At 44.5% G+C, this 15,860-nt stretch overlaps 1 protein-coding gene and 1 long non-coding RNA gene across 2 annotated transcripts in view; one reads left to right on the forward strand and one right to left on the reverse strand.

The window, feature by feature from the left end:
* LOC138970799 (uncharacterized) overlaps window positions 1–15,860 on the forward strand; it is a 482,774-nt gene that overhangs the window by 241,022 nt on the left and 225,892 nt on the right. The window lies entirely within an intron of this gene.
* Window positions 217–15,860, reverse strand: part of LOC138970788 (arylsulfatase J-like) — a 17,940-nt gene continuing 2,296 nt past the window's right edge. The window contains exons 4-12 of the mRNA XM_070343322.1: window positions 14,819–14,883; window positions 6,584–6,685; window positions 6,106–6,172; window positions 5,515–5,612; window positions 4,770–4,909; window positions 3,269–3,327; window positions 2,456–2,567; window positions 847–992; window positions 217–463 (exon numbers count right to left, since the gene is read on the reverse strand). Of these exons, the coding sequence (XP_070199423.1) occupies window positions 291–463; window positions 847–992; window positions 2,456–2,567; window positions 3,269–3,327; window positions 4,770–4,909; window positions 5,515–5,612; window positions 6,106–6,172; window positions 6,584–6,685; window positions 14,819–14,883 (962 nt within the window). The 3' untranslated portion in view covers window positions 217–290. The remainder of the gene's footprint in view (window positions 464–846; window positions 993–2,455; window positions 2,568–3,268; window positions 3,328–4,769; window positions 4,910–5,514; window positions 5,613–6,105; window positions 6,173–6,583; window positions 6,686–14,818; window positions 14,884–15,860) is intronic.

The raw sequence follows: 15,860 nt of genomic DNA on the forward strand, positions 1-15,860 counted from the left end.
TGCCATGTCCTTGTCAAAGGTAAATTTCTACTCATTTGCTCCGTCATCTTACCTATACAGATGTGCACCCCGCCACACACACACACACACGTCACACTCACTTAAACACACATACACAGGAGCACACACACACACACACACACGTACACACACACACACACACACACACACACACACTTTGACCAGTAATGTCATTATCCACAGAAACCCAAACACTTTTTGTCAGCAAATGTTTCTTATACTGATTTACCACCTCACTCGAACATCTCAGTTTAAGTCACGTGACAAGATTAGCACCATCCAGGACTCCAGACGCCATCAAAATTCATGGGGTTGGACGCTGGGTCTTCGCGAGGGATGTTGGCAGGGACCATGCCCTTCTTCCATTCCTCTAACCGCTTCATTAACCTCCGCAGGACGAAAGGGTGCGCCTTCTTCACGTCTTCTCGTTCTTCAGGGTCATCTGGTTAAAACAAAATAGAATTCATATTCACACTTATGACAACATGGCAGCATACTTACGAAGGAGCCCAACCTGTTAAAAACAGTAAGTGCTCGTTGATAATCTGTCCTAATTATGCATGGAAGAATACGAGAACACACTCATTAATGTAAAATTCAAAACCAGTAAAAGTCAAAGAAGACGAAAGTCGTTTGCAGGAATCGTTATCGTTAGTGACAAAAATGGGTTTCTTGAGGTTGACAGCAGCAGCAGCAGCAGCAACAACAACAACAGTTACTACAACTACAACAACAACAACACAGGCGGCAGCAGCATGACAAAAAATGAAGTAAATTTGAAATTTGTTTGGTTGATTGCCAATTCCAAGACACTGATCCATTCACCTTTGACGTTGAATAGTAAAAGATCGTCAGAATGCAGGTACTCCGTTGAGTTATCAGCCTGCTCCGTTTCCATCCCGTCCCCTGAGGCCGGGTACCACCCGTTCATGCTACCCGGGTTACCCTGTATCAGTTTCCAGTCGCCCATCCTGAGGACCAGAAACAGAGAATGGAGAATGATACTTGTATACCGTGTGCAGATGAGAGTAGAGGAGTTGTTCGCTGTGCGGATTTCTAAAGGGAAACATGAAATACAAATGGTTTTGGTTTCTGATATCACTCAATCGCTCTAAGGCCAATAAATATATATATGCGGATATATGTTTACTGTAGTCCGAACGCATCTTGAGTTTTTTTTCTGGCTACCTCGAGACAATTTATTTCAGTTTGGGATTAAAAAAGCCAAAACAAAAAAACAGCAGCTAAAAACGAAAAAGAAAAGAAAACCGAAGATAAATACTTAAATCGAATACACACTCACACACACACACACTCACACATACACACACACACACACACACACACACACACTCACACACACACACACACACACACACACACACACACACACCGGTGTCTGTCAGATATTCCAAGTAACAGACAAAAGAACAAGTCGCGTAAGGCGAAAATACAATATTTAGTCAAGTAGCTGTCGAACTCACAGAATGAAACTGAACGCAATGCAACGCAGCAAGACCGTATACTCGTGGTCCACCGCTCACGGCATAGGCAGTGAAATTGACAAGAAGAGCGGGGTAGTGGTTACGCTATGCTGCATAGCACGCTTTTCTGTACCTCTCTTCGTTTTAACTTTCTGAGCGTGTTTTTAATCCAAACATATCATATCTATATGTTTTTGGAATCAGGAACCGACAAGGAATAAGATGAAAGTGTTTTTAAAACGATTTCGAAAAATAAATTTTGATAATAATTTTTATATATTTAATTTTCAGAGCTTGTTTTTAATCCGAATATAACATATTTATATGTTTTTGGAATCAGCAAATGATGGAGAATAAGATAAACGTAAATTTGGATCGTTTTATAAATTTTTATTTTTTTTTACAATTTTCCGATTTTTAATGACCAAAGTCATTAATTAATTTTTAAGCCACCAAGCTGAAATGCAATACCGAACCCCGGGCTTCGTCGAAGATTACTTGACCAAAATTTCAACCAATTTGGTTGAAAAATGAGGGCGTGACAGTGCCGCCTCAACTTTCACGAAAAGCCGGATATGACGTCATCAAAGACATTTATCAAAAAAATGAAAAAAACGTATGGGGATTTCATACCCAGGAACTCTCATGTCAAATTTCATAAAGATCGGTCCAGTAGTTTAGTCTGAATCGCTCTACACACACACACACACGCACACACACACACACATACACCACGACCCTCGTTTCGATTCCCCCTCGATGTTAAAATATTTAGTCAAAACTTGACTAAATATAAAAAGAGAGAGAGAGATAGAGAGAGAAACAGACAGACACACAGACAGACACAGACAGGCAGCGAGACAGAGAGCGTATCTAAACTGACAATGTAACGCCACTCAGGGACACAAGTGTAACACTAAACATGTACAAAAAGTCAGTAACACACTAGCCTGATAGCAGCGTTGTTGTCTATGTCATCAATGTTGTAGACAAACTCTGTCCTCGGACTGTCCGTCTCGTTCACGATGGACTCCCACTGACTCACGCCGTCAATTCCTTCAGCTGCACATTAGCAAATATCCTCAGCTACATATTAGCAATATCCTCAGCTGCACATAAGCAAATATCCTCAGCTGCACATAAGCAAATATCCTCAGCTGCACATTAGCAAATATCCTCAGCTGCACATAAGCAAATATCCTCAGCTGCACATAAGCAAATATCCTCAGCTGCACATAAGCAAATATCCTCAGCTGCACATAAGCAAATATCCTCAGCTGCACATTAGCAAATATCCTCAGCTGCACAGCAAATATCCTCAGCTACACATTAGCAAATATCCTCAGCTACACATTAGCAAATATCCTCAGCTGCACATAAACAAATATCCTCAGCTACACATTAGCAAATATCCTCAGCTGCACATTAGCAAATATCCTCAGCTGCACATAAGCAAATATCCTCAGCTGCACATAAACAAATATCCTCAGCTGCACATAAGCAAATATCCTCAGCTGCACATTAGCAAATATCCTCAGCTGCACATAAGCAAATATCCTCAGCTGCACATAAGCAAATATCAGGCATGGGAATTCTCCTCGGATCCGAGGATTTCTAAGAAAAGCTACATATTTCCGAGAGAAAAAACAATCTCTACCGAGAAAAAATTCGAAAGGAAAAAAATCGAGAAAGACAATCTGCCTAGTATGACCAATGTCCTCAAAAACACCGTCCCCTCTTTTTAGTGAAAAACGATAACTTACGCGTTTCTCCATCTACCAGCGTCATCAGAGTCGGGAACCAATCAACAGCGTGCATCATCCTGAAATAGAGTACATCATAGAGGGGGTAACTGTTTATATCGTACCGCTCAACAATAAATTATCCCTGTTAGCTTCAAGTATATCGGATACTAAATATCACTTTTTTTTTCTTCTTTTTTTGGCGGGTGGGGGGGGGGGGGGGAGGAGAGAGTTGCCGGAAAGATTGGGTATGAATTCACTTTCGCCAAGTCAGAAATATGTTGAAGTGTAGTGTAATATACGAACTCTAGAACCAACTCTGTCGAGTTTGTATGGCCCAGTTGTGACAGAGTGAATACTCTTGCTTTCAATGAGGCAAACTTGACTTTCCACACGTGCCCTTTTTCCACGTGTTTCAGACACAGCCCTCGCTAAATACTGGCCTTTAATGTCACGTGGGAAATTTGCCCAACAAAACGTCACGCTCATAAGATAATTGCCTATGTCATTTTTTTATGTTTTGAGAAAAACGCAAAAAACTTTCTTTGTTTTCTAAACAATCTGCCCATCACATTTTAGTTATAAGTTGCAAATTTCCTATCTGAAGCTGTTACCACGGGATGAACGTGAGATAAAGAGCTGACAGCAACATTTTCAATCAGCAAAACTGCATAACAACCCACAAAGAGCTTTTGCAAACCGTCACATTATCATAACAAGTCTTCCGGTACCATAAAGAAAAAGTGCCTAATTCAAGAAACGAGATCGGCAGTTTTGCTTAATACGTTACCGTGGCAATGGTTTCCTTTGGTCTGCGAGTGTGTACTCTCTAACACATGATAGATACCCTTCCAGTAGCTTCCCCTGTAGTTTCCCTACAGAAATGCCTAACACTGAGATAGGTATTTTTCTTATGAGCGTGACGAAAAGCAAGAATATTCACTCTTTCACAACCCATACAACTGGACGCGCCACAGTTATTTCTCTACATCGTCCATTGTATGCTTTCTTCTTCTTCTTCTTTTTCTTCTTCTTCTTCTTCTTCTTCTTCTTTTTCTTCTTCTTCTTCTGCGTTCGTGGGCTGAAACTCCCACGTACACTCGTGTTTTTTGCACGAGTGGAATTTTACGTGTATGACCGTTTTTACCCCGCCATTTAGGCAGCCATACGCCGCTTTCGGAGGAAGCATGCTGGGTATTTTTGTGTTTCTATAACCCACCGAACTCTGACATGGATTACAGGATCTTTTTCGTTGCGCACTTGGTCTTGTGCTTGCGTGTACACACGGGGGTGTTCGGACACCGAGGAAAGTCTGCACACAAACTGGTTGACTCTGAGAAATAAATCTCTTGCCGAACGTGGGGACGAACTCACGCTGACAGCGGCCAACTGGATACAAATCCAGCGAGCTATATCCCCGCCCGTATGCTTTCAATTGGTTGCTGTTTGTTTATGAAAAATATATGCAAATATGTAAACCCATAAATTAATAATGATAATAAACATAGGGCAAATCACTTACCCATCATGCACCGTGCCTGTGTTCTGAAAGAGGTTTTTGCTGTAGAGGAAACTAACGGCGCGGTTACCTCCCTCCCACAGCGTGTCTTTTGCGCCACGGAGCGGCCAGTTACTTCCCCCTACTTCGGGACCGCCGCCATTCTAGTTGCGAAACATAAGTTGAATGAAAGGTTGCAATCGGTGGAAATTGTCTAGTATGATGCCTTCTCGAAGAAAGAAAGAGAGAGAGAGAGAGAGAGAGAGAGAGAGAGAGAGAGAGAGAGAGAGAGACAGAGAGACAGACAGACAGACAGACAGATAGACAGACAGACAGCGGGGGTGGAACAGACTTACAGACAAACACCGGCCCACACACCAACACACACACTGACTGTGTGTGTGTGCTTGTGCACGCCCGCCCGCACGCACGCACGCACCCCCCCCCCCCCACACACCCCCCCCCCCCCCCCCCCCCGACACACACACAACCACATTTAAACACACACACACTGACAGGCCGACACTACCCCCCGGCCACCCCCACACACTCACTCTCTCCTCTCTCTCATCCCCCCTCTCTCTCTCTCTCTCTCCCCTCTCTCTCTCTCTCTCTCTCCTCTCTCTCTCTCTCTCCCCCCCCCTCTCTCTCTCTCTCCCCCCCTCTCTCTCTCTCTCTCTCTCTCTCTCTCTCTCTCTCTCTCTCTCTCTCTCTCTCTCTCTCTCTCTCTCACATCCACTCACATACTCAGTTAAAGTAAGTCATTTACATCAGAGGTGAAGATAAGCAACGCATTATCCAGGTATCCAAGTTCCTCCAGTCTGTCTGTAACCCTCCCAATAGCTTCGTCCATACTGGCCGCCATACCTGTGAAGGTAAAGAATACAGTCAGTCAACAGAATATTCATCTCTTTGTAAACAGGTGGGCAGTGGGCACATCTCTGTAACTGCAGTGAATTATCGTTGTATGGTTCCTTTGCGTTTAAAACCCGCTCAAAAGCGAGTGTCGAGGCTATTTTATGCGTAATGCAGGGCGTATGAGAGGGAGCTGCTTCAAAAATGAGACGGGGGTACAGGGTGAGGGGCTTTACTGTTGACTTTTAGCATTTGAAAGGGGCATTCTGGGTCTCTCCCTGAGAAAAATACATTTGCCGGGTGAGGGGGGGCCCCTTACAGATCAAGTCCTGCTATGCCGTTCGAAACAAAACTGAAGAAAGGGAAGTATTTCGTCAAAATAGAGTAGACCTGTTCATACGGGGTTATTTCCCTTCGGGAATCTTCCCTCACGCAGGAGCAGCGACAGGCAAGCAGACAGATAGCCCTGAAGATTTGGGTACACGTTGGACGGGTTTGAACTCACCACAGAATGTTCTTCTTGTACCATTCTCAATTTCAGAACAATACTCGTCCTCATATGACTGGGGTACCTGGAAGATAAATAATAATTGAATCAAACAACCCACACACGTATCATAAACACGAAACAATACAGCTACAGATATGAAGAAATGACACAGTGACAGAAAGACACAGACACACACACACGAACACACACACACACACTAACACACACACACACCCACACGCACACCACTAACACTGACACACACACACACACACACTAACACACACACACACACACACACACACACACATACACACACACACACACACACACGTACACATACAAACACACACATAAGCCTAGCCCCCCACCACACCACGACCCCCACCCCCACCCCACACACACCCACCCACACACACCCACCCACACACACACACCGCCCACACACAGATAACACTGCAGATATAATGTTAATCATCAGTCTCAATACTACCTGCAAAGGATAGTGAACTGACTGGAAAGGCAGGTAAAGAAAGAGAGGCTGCGATGCGTTATGACTGGCAATCACATCTACTGCACGGTCGGCAAACACATCCTGAAATGAGGAAAAGACCAGGAGAGAGCTATTGTTTCAACTCGTTTGCGGTATACCGAGACATATAACTAAATGGGTGTGGCGACAAAGTTACACTCATGCAATCAAGGTCTTCAAACAAGAAGTGTAGAGTTTTTGTTCTTTATTTGGTGTTTAACGTCGTTTTCAACCACGAAGGTTATATCGCGACAGGGAAAGGGGGAAGATGGGATAGAGCCACTTGTCAATTGTTTCTTGTTCACAAAAGTACTAATCAAAAATTTGCTCCAGGGGCTTGCAACGAAGTACAACTATATTACCTTACTGGGAGAATGCAAGTTTCCAGTACAAAGGACTTACATTTCTTACATACTGCTTGACTAAAATCTTTACAAAAATTGACTATATTCTATACAAGAAACACTTAACAAGGGTAACAGGAGAAACAGAATCCGTTAGTCGCCTCTTACGACATGCTGGGGAGCATCGGGTAAATTCTTTCTCGTCCCAACCAATATGGGACTCCCCCTAACCAATATGGGACTCCCCCTAACCAATATGGGACTCCCCCTAACCAATATGGGACTCCCCCTAACCAATATGGGACTCCCCCTAACCAATATGGGACTCCCCCTAACCAATATGGGACTCCCCCTAACCAATATGGGACTCCCCCTAACCAATATGGGACTCCCCCTAACCAATATGGGACTCCCCCTTACCAATATGGGACTCCCCCAACCAATATGGGACTCCCCCTAACCAATATGTGACTCCCCCTGACCAATATGGGACTCCCCCTGACCAATATGGGACTCCCCCTAACCAATATGGGACTCCCCCCAACCAATCTGGGACTCTCCCTAACCAATATGGGACTCCCCCTAACCAATATGGGACTCCCCCTAACCAATATGGGACTCCCCCTAACCAATATGGGACTCCCCCTAACCAATATGGGACTCCCCTAACCAATATGGGACTCCCCCTAACCAATATGGGACTCCCCCCAACCAATATGGGACTCCCCCCAACCAATATGGGACTCGCCCTAACCAATATGGGACTCCCCCTAACCAATATGGGACTCCCCCTAACCAATATGGGACTCCCCTAACCAATATGGGACTCCCCCTAACCAATATGGGACTCCCCTAACCAATATGGGACTCCCCCTAACCAATATGGGACTCCCCCCAACCAATATGGGACTCCCGCTAACCAATATGGGACTCCCCCCAACCAATATGGGACTCCCCCTAACCAATATGGGACTCCCCCTAACCAATATGGGACTCCCCCTAACCAATATGGGACTCCCCCTAACCAATATGGGACTCCCCCAACCAATATGGGACCCCCCAACCAATATGGGACTCCCCCAACCAATATGGGACTCCCCCTAACCAATATGGGACTCCCCCTAACCAATATGGGACTCCCCCTAACCAATATGGGACTCCCCCTAACCAATATGGGACTCCCCCTAACCAATATGGGACTCCCCCTAACCAATATGGGACTCCCCCTAACCCGCGGGGTTTAAGAGTTTTTGCGGTGCATGGGTTATATGGAGGGGGTGGGGGCCTGAGATATTCAACTACCAAAGGGAGCGTATCGGTTCGGAAGGGCGTGAGAAAGAGTGTTCCCTCTTGACGGCGTTTGACACCAGCCAATCAGACTTCAAGTTTTATGTCTACACGATGACAACATCCAATCAATGTTTGTGTTTGATATGAGCACGAGAAAAGCATAATGGCTGCCTCCTCAGAAGCAGACGAGACATCCGGTAAGAACCTCATTATATCGTTTTTGTATTCGGTTTCTGTTGTTTGACGCTGATCATTTGACATCACACGCATTACTTTTTATGTCGTTGTGGAAGGATTGCTCATGCAAAGTAACGCCCCACTGTGTTCATTTTTGTAGTCAGAAGATAAGAACATCAACAGGTAAGATAAACACACACAAAAACAAGAATCGACAGTTGTAGTGCTACGCAATATCATATATCAAACGCTGCTGTTACTGCCTTCGAATAAAAGTCTCAAAAAACAGCAAAGCAAAGAACCCGTGTGCTTTGCATCTCTTTTTTTTCTTTCGTTCTTTGCTTTTGTCCGTTTGCGGCTTGCCTGAAACACGGTTTTGCCAAAATATCTCGGGATCTTCACATACTTTCAAGGTCTCCAAACAAGTTGTTAAAAAAAAAAAAAAACGCAGGTCGGTTTGTTGACATCTGTTGCGTGCTACCTGCCTCGTGCCATCATTGCTTCCAGGTATCCCGTCGTTACAGGCTTAAAGGTACAGTCCTTCCCAATGATAGTTGTATGCTCACTAAATCATATCTGCCACGGCTTTCACAGTCATAGGATAAATCATTTCTCGGCTTGGACACATATCAATAATCAACATCCTGACTGCTTCCGGGAGCTGGATTGTTTTTAGCAGGGAATTTCAGTGTGGCTTTTTTGAATGCATAAACAATCTAACTGTGCACAGACAGCACCCAGAATGTTGATTCTTGGTATTTGTCATAGCGGAAGGATGGCCTTAGCCTATGTAAAAGCCCGTTTAGATTTGAGATGGTGAACACAATCGTTAACACGGGAAGTGCCGTACATTTCAAATGACGTATCGATACAATGATAACAAATACATAGCACAGAGACGCACGACTGAGTTGAGATGCTGAGCCCAGTCACTTACACGGGAAGTGCCGTACATTTCAAATGACGTATCGATACAATGATAACAAATACATAGCACCGAGACGCACGACTGAGTTGAGATGCTGAGCCCAGTCACTTACACGGGAAGTGCCGTACATTTCAAATGACGTATCGATACAATGATAACAAATACATAGCACCGAGACGCACGACTGAGTTGAGATGCTGAGCCCAGTCACTTACACGGGAAGTGCCGTACATTTCAAATGAAGTATCGATACAATGATAACAAATACATAGCACCGAGACGCACGACTGAGTTGAGATGCTGAGCCCAGTCACTTACACGGGAAGTGCCGTACATTTCAAATGACGTATCGATACAATGATAACAAATACATTGCACCGAGACGCACGACTGAGTTGAGATGCTGAGCCCAGTCACTTACACGGGAAGTGCCGTACATTTCAAATGACGTATCGATACAATGATAACAAATACATAGCACCGAGACGCACGACTGAGTTGAGATGCTGAGCCCAGTCATTTACACGGGAAGGACTGTCCATTTAAAAGGATGCCTCCATGCATGGACGAGAAAAACAAAACACAGAACAGGCACGAGTTTGACCTGCATATTAATAAAAACTGGTTCGGAGGCCCGGTAGAAGGAACACATGTTAGTAAATGTAACAGGACATCATGAAGGCCTAATTTACGCCAGCTCACTGAGAGATCTATATAACAAACAGAAAATGAATTATGTGTACTTTAGGGGAACATATTTTGTTCTCACTCGCATGTGTATAGCTGTCGAGATAGATCTCTGAAAAAAACATGTTTCAGACAAACCGCTAACGGGCAATACGCCTGCCAGTTCAAATCTGTGATTTTGGATGACAGAGGACTTCAGGTCCTAGAACTGAACAATAATGTTTTCATTTGCAAATAAACGAATATCATGCTGCATACAGGATGGCGTGGGAACAAAATCCACGCAGTTACCAGGTCCATGAAGCCCTCGAGACTTGAAAGGCTGACTGATAAAAGGCGCCCTCAGGCTACGCCCAGGGAGTTGTCGCCAAACAGATTCTACCAAATGTGCATACTGCAAGAAAGCCACAACACACAGGAGAATGCCCACGTTCTACCACCAACAAAACAAAGACACCTGAGTTCTTGGTTTTCCAGTGGTCGTCAGCCAACCCCATGGCATTTCACTGTTTGTCGCTCATGGTCAAGAGTGTCATGGTCTGTTAACGGGAAGTGAACTGGAAACTGGTGTGGTATAGCGTGTACGACAACTGCATTGTAATTGTTACTACGGAGAAGCAGATACTCGCATGATTCTACATGCAAAGCATGCGTCGACTTCCATCGAAGGAGTCATCACCCGAAGTTCAGTCTCTGATGTCCTTTTCCTTTGCCTGACTTATTGCCATACGCTCAACTGTGCAGCCGGTCTACCTAGTGACGGCAGGAGGATGGGGGAGGGGGGGGGAGAAGATGGCAAGCATTCGCGAAGCACACGAACACTTCGGTGCAGAAGTGTGTGAAGCAATCCCTGGACTTCATGCCTTCACTGGTTGTGCCACAGTCAGTGCCTTTATGAAAAAATATGGCGAACAACCCCGCTTTCAGTAAGAGCGCTTCAGGAAATCGGGAGGTCATTGCAGGTACCAGAGGAGGTCTCAGGCTTGTTGGATCAATTTGTGTGAAACGTTATGACCAGAACAGTGACTGGGTGAACGAAGCCGGATGTCATACTTCAAGAAGACATACCGCTGTGACGCAACACAGCCGCCCAACAAGGACGCTTTGCAGACCCACTGTGCACGTGAAAACTTCCACACAGCAATCTGGAGAATAGCAACAACAGCCATGATTGAGAAAGGAATGGCCTGGACAGTTTGCCAAGAGAGAACAAAAGCGCGGTCTCTGATTCGTTTAAAATACAAGAAATGTCAGTTTCAACCAGACCATCACTGGGGCTGGCTCCCGCTTGGGTGGTCCCTTTCTCGTGCACCGCAGCCCTGGGTGTCATCTGGATTAACGCCCCTCCTTTACCAGAGAAAATGACGTCGAAATTCCCACGCTGTGGTTGACAGGTCGTTGTGTGTGCCATACCAAAAGACTGACCTGCTCTGAACTGTGCCAGTACTGTGTCAACTGTGGCGATGTAGACACGGCGTCAGACTATCTGGAACTGGACGTCGACCATGACACTCCAGGAGATGACCAGAGCGACTCGAACTCGGACAACCATCAACAATCGAAGTTAGTCACTTGTGTTCTGTTTGTGCGTGTTTAGCTAACCGTATGCAGTGTTTGTGCGTGTTTAGCTAACCGTATGCAGTGTTTGTGCGTGTTTAGCTAACCGTATGCAGTGTTTGTGCGTGTTTAGCTAACCGTATGCAGTGTTTGTGTGTGTTTAGCTAACCGTATGCAGTGTTTGTGCGTGTTTAGCTAACCGTATGCAGTGTTTGTGCGTGTTTAGGAAACCGCATGCAGTGTGTGTGCATGTTTAGTTGACCGCATGCAGTGTTTGTGCATGTTTAGTTGACCGCATGCTGATAATGTTAATGTTTCGCCGTGATCTATAGATTATATTGCTCGCTTTGCAGCTCTGGTGTGGTGGAATCCATTAACAATGAAATTCAGTCGCTTGTGTTCTGTTTTATTTGTTTTGTCAACCTCATGTAGTCACTTGTGTTCTGTTTAGGCCACACAAAAAATAGGTCTGTTTACGTTAACATAGGCCAAAACAATAGGGTCGGTAGGTCGGGATTTTTTTTTTTTTTTTTTTTTCCCAAAAACCATATTTTTAGGTGTTTTTTTTCTTTTTTTTTTTTTCTTCCCCAAATGCCAAAAAAAAGTCTAGGGTCGCGCGAAAAAAATAGGGTCGGTCGGGTTACCGTAAACAGACAATTTTTGGGGGGGCCTTATGCGTGTTTAGTTAGCCGCATGCTGATAACGTTAAACGTTTTGCCGATATCTGCAGATTATTCATTTGCTCGCGTGGCAGCTGTGGTGTGTTTGGGGTTGAAGGGTACCGGTGAGAACGAACGCACCATCGAACGATCTTTATTACTCAAGAAAAGAAAGTGTAGGCTGACGCCTAGTCTTACAATCTGTCCCTGCTAAAACAAAAACACAAAATGGTGGCAACTAAAATCAAGCAATTGCACACCGTGGCAGACACGAAACAGAGGTTATAGATGTCAACACTAATCATACAATATTAAAAATACTGCATTAATTATACGAATATATACCCAAAACGAAAACACAGAGAGAGAGAGAGAGAGAGAGAGGGGGGGGGGAGAAAGACGAGAGAGAGAGAGACAGAGACAGAGAGAGGAGACCCAGAAAGAGAGAGAGAGGGGGGGGGGGGGAGAAAGACGAGAGAGAGAGAGATGGAGAGAGAGAGAGAGAGATCGAGAGATCGAGAGAGAGAGAACATTGAAACATTGAACTTTATTACAGGAAAGATAGCATTAGGTCCGTACCCAGTAAACATTTTGCGCCGCGCATGCACCATACACCTGCGCCGTGCATGCGCCTCATGGAACTTTGGTGCATGCGCCTCAGTCAATACTATGATCGTCCACTAGTCGACGCGGCGCATGCGTATATGGTGCGCCTGACCATCGCGTGACCATGCCTGGAGCAGGTGACATGCATGCTACATGCTAGAAGTCGATGCGGCGCATCCCAAGTAATTCGAAGTAAAACAAATTTCGAGTTATGATGACTATGCATGTACGCAATCTAACTGGACACACTGTTGACTTGAAAGAAATATTGTAATATCATACATGGCATCAAACAATAATCAAAGACACAAATGGAAAACGTGTAATTAACACCGTTACCTACTATACAATTGATAATATATATATATACCACTCACTTGCTATTCGCCTAAATGCTTGCGGTGTGCTGTGACACATGTAAGAAACCAAAAGAAAAAAAGACTTTACTTTGGCGAAAAGAGCATATGCTGCTTATTTTTGTACATAACTGCTATAACTGTATTTTTACATGTAAAAAACATAGAGATATATCTTACCATTTCACCAAGACGGTCAAATTATTGACGATGAATAACGCATAATAAGGGGAGATCATGATGACGTACATGTCTATGGTTGCACAGTTGCCGCCCTTGGTTCGAAAACCCGGGGAACAGGATCAGGAATATCTAGTCGCTGGAACCTATAAGGTTATGCGGCGACTTATCAGATGATAATGTTTCGAACTTATCTTTTAAAAATTAAGTAAACAAATCTATGGAATATTTTGGAGTTCCATTGTGATTGGTTAAACAGATCTATATATCTTCTTATTATTTTATCCGTACTGTGTTTACATTTGAAAACAGATCTTTTCCGACGCCCCCCACTAAATTCATTTTTAAAAAAAACAAGACCTATAGGCTCTCGAAAATTTGATTTTCATAAGCACATTCCCCCCCTCTTCGTTCACAAAAAATCCGCAGGCGCTAGCTCTTACGGTTAGGACGCCGCTCTCGTGAAACGTTTTGGGGAAATCAAGCTGCTTGCCGTAAGGGGCCAGATATTGTTTTGCCAATTTTTTTTTAGTGTACCCCTTCAATAGCATGATACTGTCTTAAAAGGATTTTGAAATCGCTTGAGCCGTTTAGCCGCCGAATTAAATTAAAGAAATAGCTATATTTGGACTTTTTCACATTTTAAAGCTGGGTTTTTTTCCTACCGTCTGCACGACCAACCCACAATCCGATGTACCTTTTGGCTCTACGTAAAAACAAAATTAACAAACAAACAAACCAACAACAACAAAAACCAAGCAAAACAAATACACCCGCATTTTGGAACTGCGCGGCGTCGGCAGTATGGGCGCATTGACAGTGGCGATGGTGTAACCTAGAATTTAAATGCACCGACGCGTAGTCTCCGCGGCGTATGTCCGCGCAGGTGGGATCGCCCAAGCGACGGTGAATGCATGCGCGGCGCACCATAAATGTTTACTGGGTAGGACCTTTCTTACAGCTAGTCCTGATCTAAGCAAAATGGTTATAATCGAAATGGGAATACATAGGAACAAACTTTTTATGATGAAACGCAGACACACGCAATAATAGTAATATAAGAATAAGAGAGAGAGAGAGAGAGAGAGAGAGCACCCATTGCACACCGGTTGGACCGTACATAAGGTAACGTTAAATTATGCTTGTGCAACGTATGTGGGAGTATCACTTATAACCTCAGGATATATCTTATCCTGTTGCGTAACGTTAACACATAGAATAGCACGGCACGGTGGGAAAGGAAACTGATGGATCGGGAATTTACAGTCGGTCGTACCGGTGTGTAATACCTCGAGAGAGAGGAGACTCAGAGAGAGAAAGAGAGAGAGAGAGAGAGAGAGAGAGAGAGAGAGAGAGAGAGAGAGAGAGAGAGAGAGAGAGAGAGAGAGAGAGAGAGAGAGAGAACAACTTACTGTGGAGTATTGTCCTGCATGTTCAAAGTCAACGATTCTGTCGCGTCTGAAGTCGTACCCGCCATCTGAGACAAACAGATGCATGAAAATAGTGGTTTGCATGTTATGCTGCATCTTCGTATATCACCTGAGAATTGCTTTCTGCAGATTTTTTTTCTCAGCGTATTAATAAGAAAAGCTTATCTTGCATTGCCAACAGAATAACGGCGTATTGAGAGCAACAACAACAACAACAAACAATAACAGTATTGACCAACTTTTCTTTGAAAATAGAGAGAGAGAGAGAGACAGAGAGAGAGACAGACAGACAGACAGACAGACAGACAGAGACAGAGAGAGAGAGAGAGAGAGACAGAGAGAGAGAGAGAGAGAAAGAGAAAGAGAGAGAGGGGGAGAGAGAGAGAGAAAGAGACAGAGACACAGAGAGAGACAGAGACAGACAGATAGACAGACAGACAGACAGACAGAGAGAGACACACAGAGAGAGAACTTGACGCATGTCATAGAGACAGAGAGCAGGTTATAAAGGAACACCGGCTGACAAAGAAGAAGAAGAACAAGAAGACGCACGGACAGACACACAGACGGACGAACAGAGAACAATCATCGACCAGGAACACTTTCCTGCAGCCAGTAAACCAACTAACCAATCCTCTGCCAATCACATGACATAAACATCAGCATGTATACAGGCCTGGGCCTAAATGCATAGCCACTCCATATTTTCAGGATTTCATAGCGCTGTGGAGCGCATAGCTATGAAACGCACTATAGAACTGAGCGGTCCGCATGCATGAGGTCAAATAGTGCCTGCAATAACTAAGAGCGGCTCTATTTTTAACACGTAGATAGTGGAAGGGATTCCCCGTCATCCTGTGTCTCTGCGCATGCGTCAAGCTTTGTGATGCTTTGCGGCGGGTCAGTTTTACACCATTTGCCGCAGACAGTTTGGAAAGCCCGTCTCCTGATAAAACTTGGCTTTCGTGGTTTGGAAACTATATCCATTCCGGTACCCTCGCCATAAAGGTATAAGTCACTCTCT

This window comes from Littorina saxatilis, linkage group LG7 (genome assembly GCF_037325665.1).
Source record: "Littorina saxatilis isolate snail1 linkage group LG7, US_GU_Lsax_2.0, whole genome shotgun sequence".
Taxonomy (NCBI): domain Eukaryota; kingdom Metazoa; phylum Mollusca; class Gastropoda; order Littorinimorpha; family Littorinidae; genus Littorina; species Littorina saxatilis.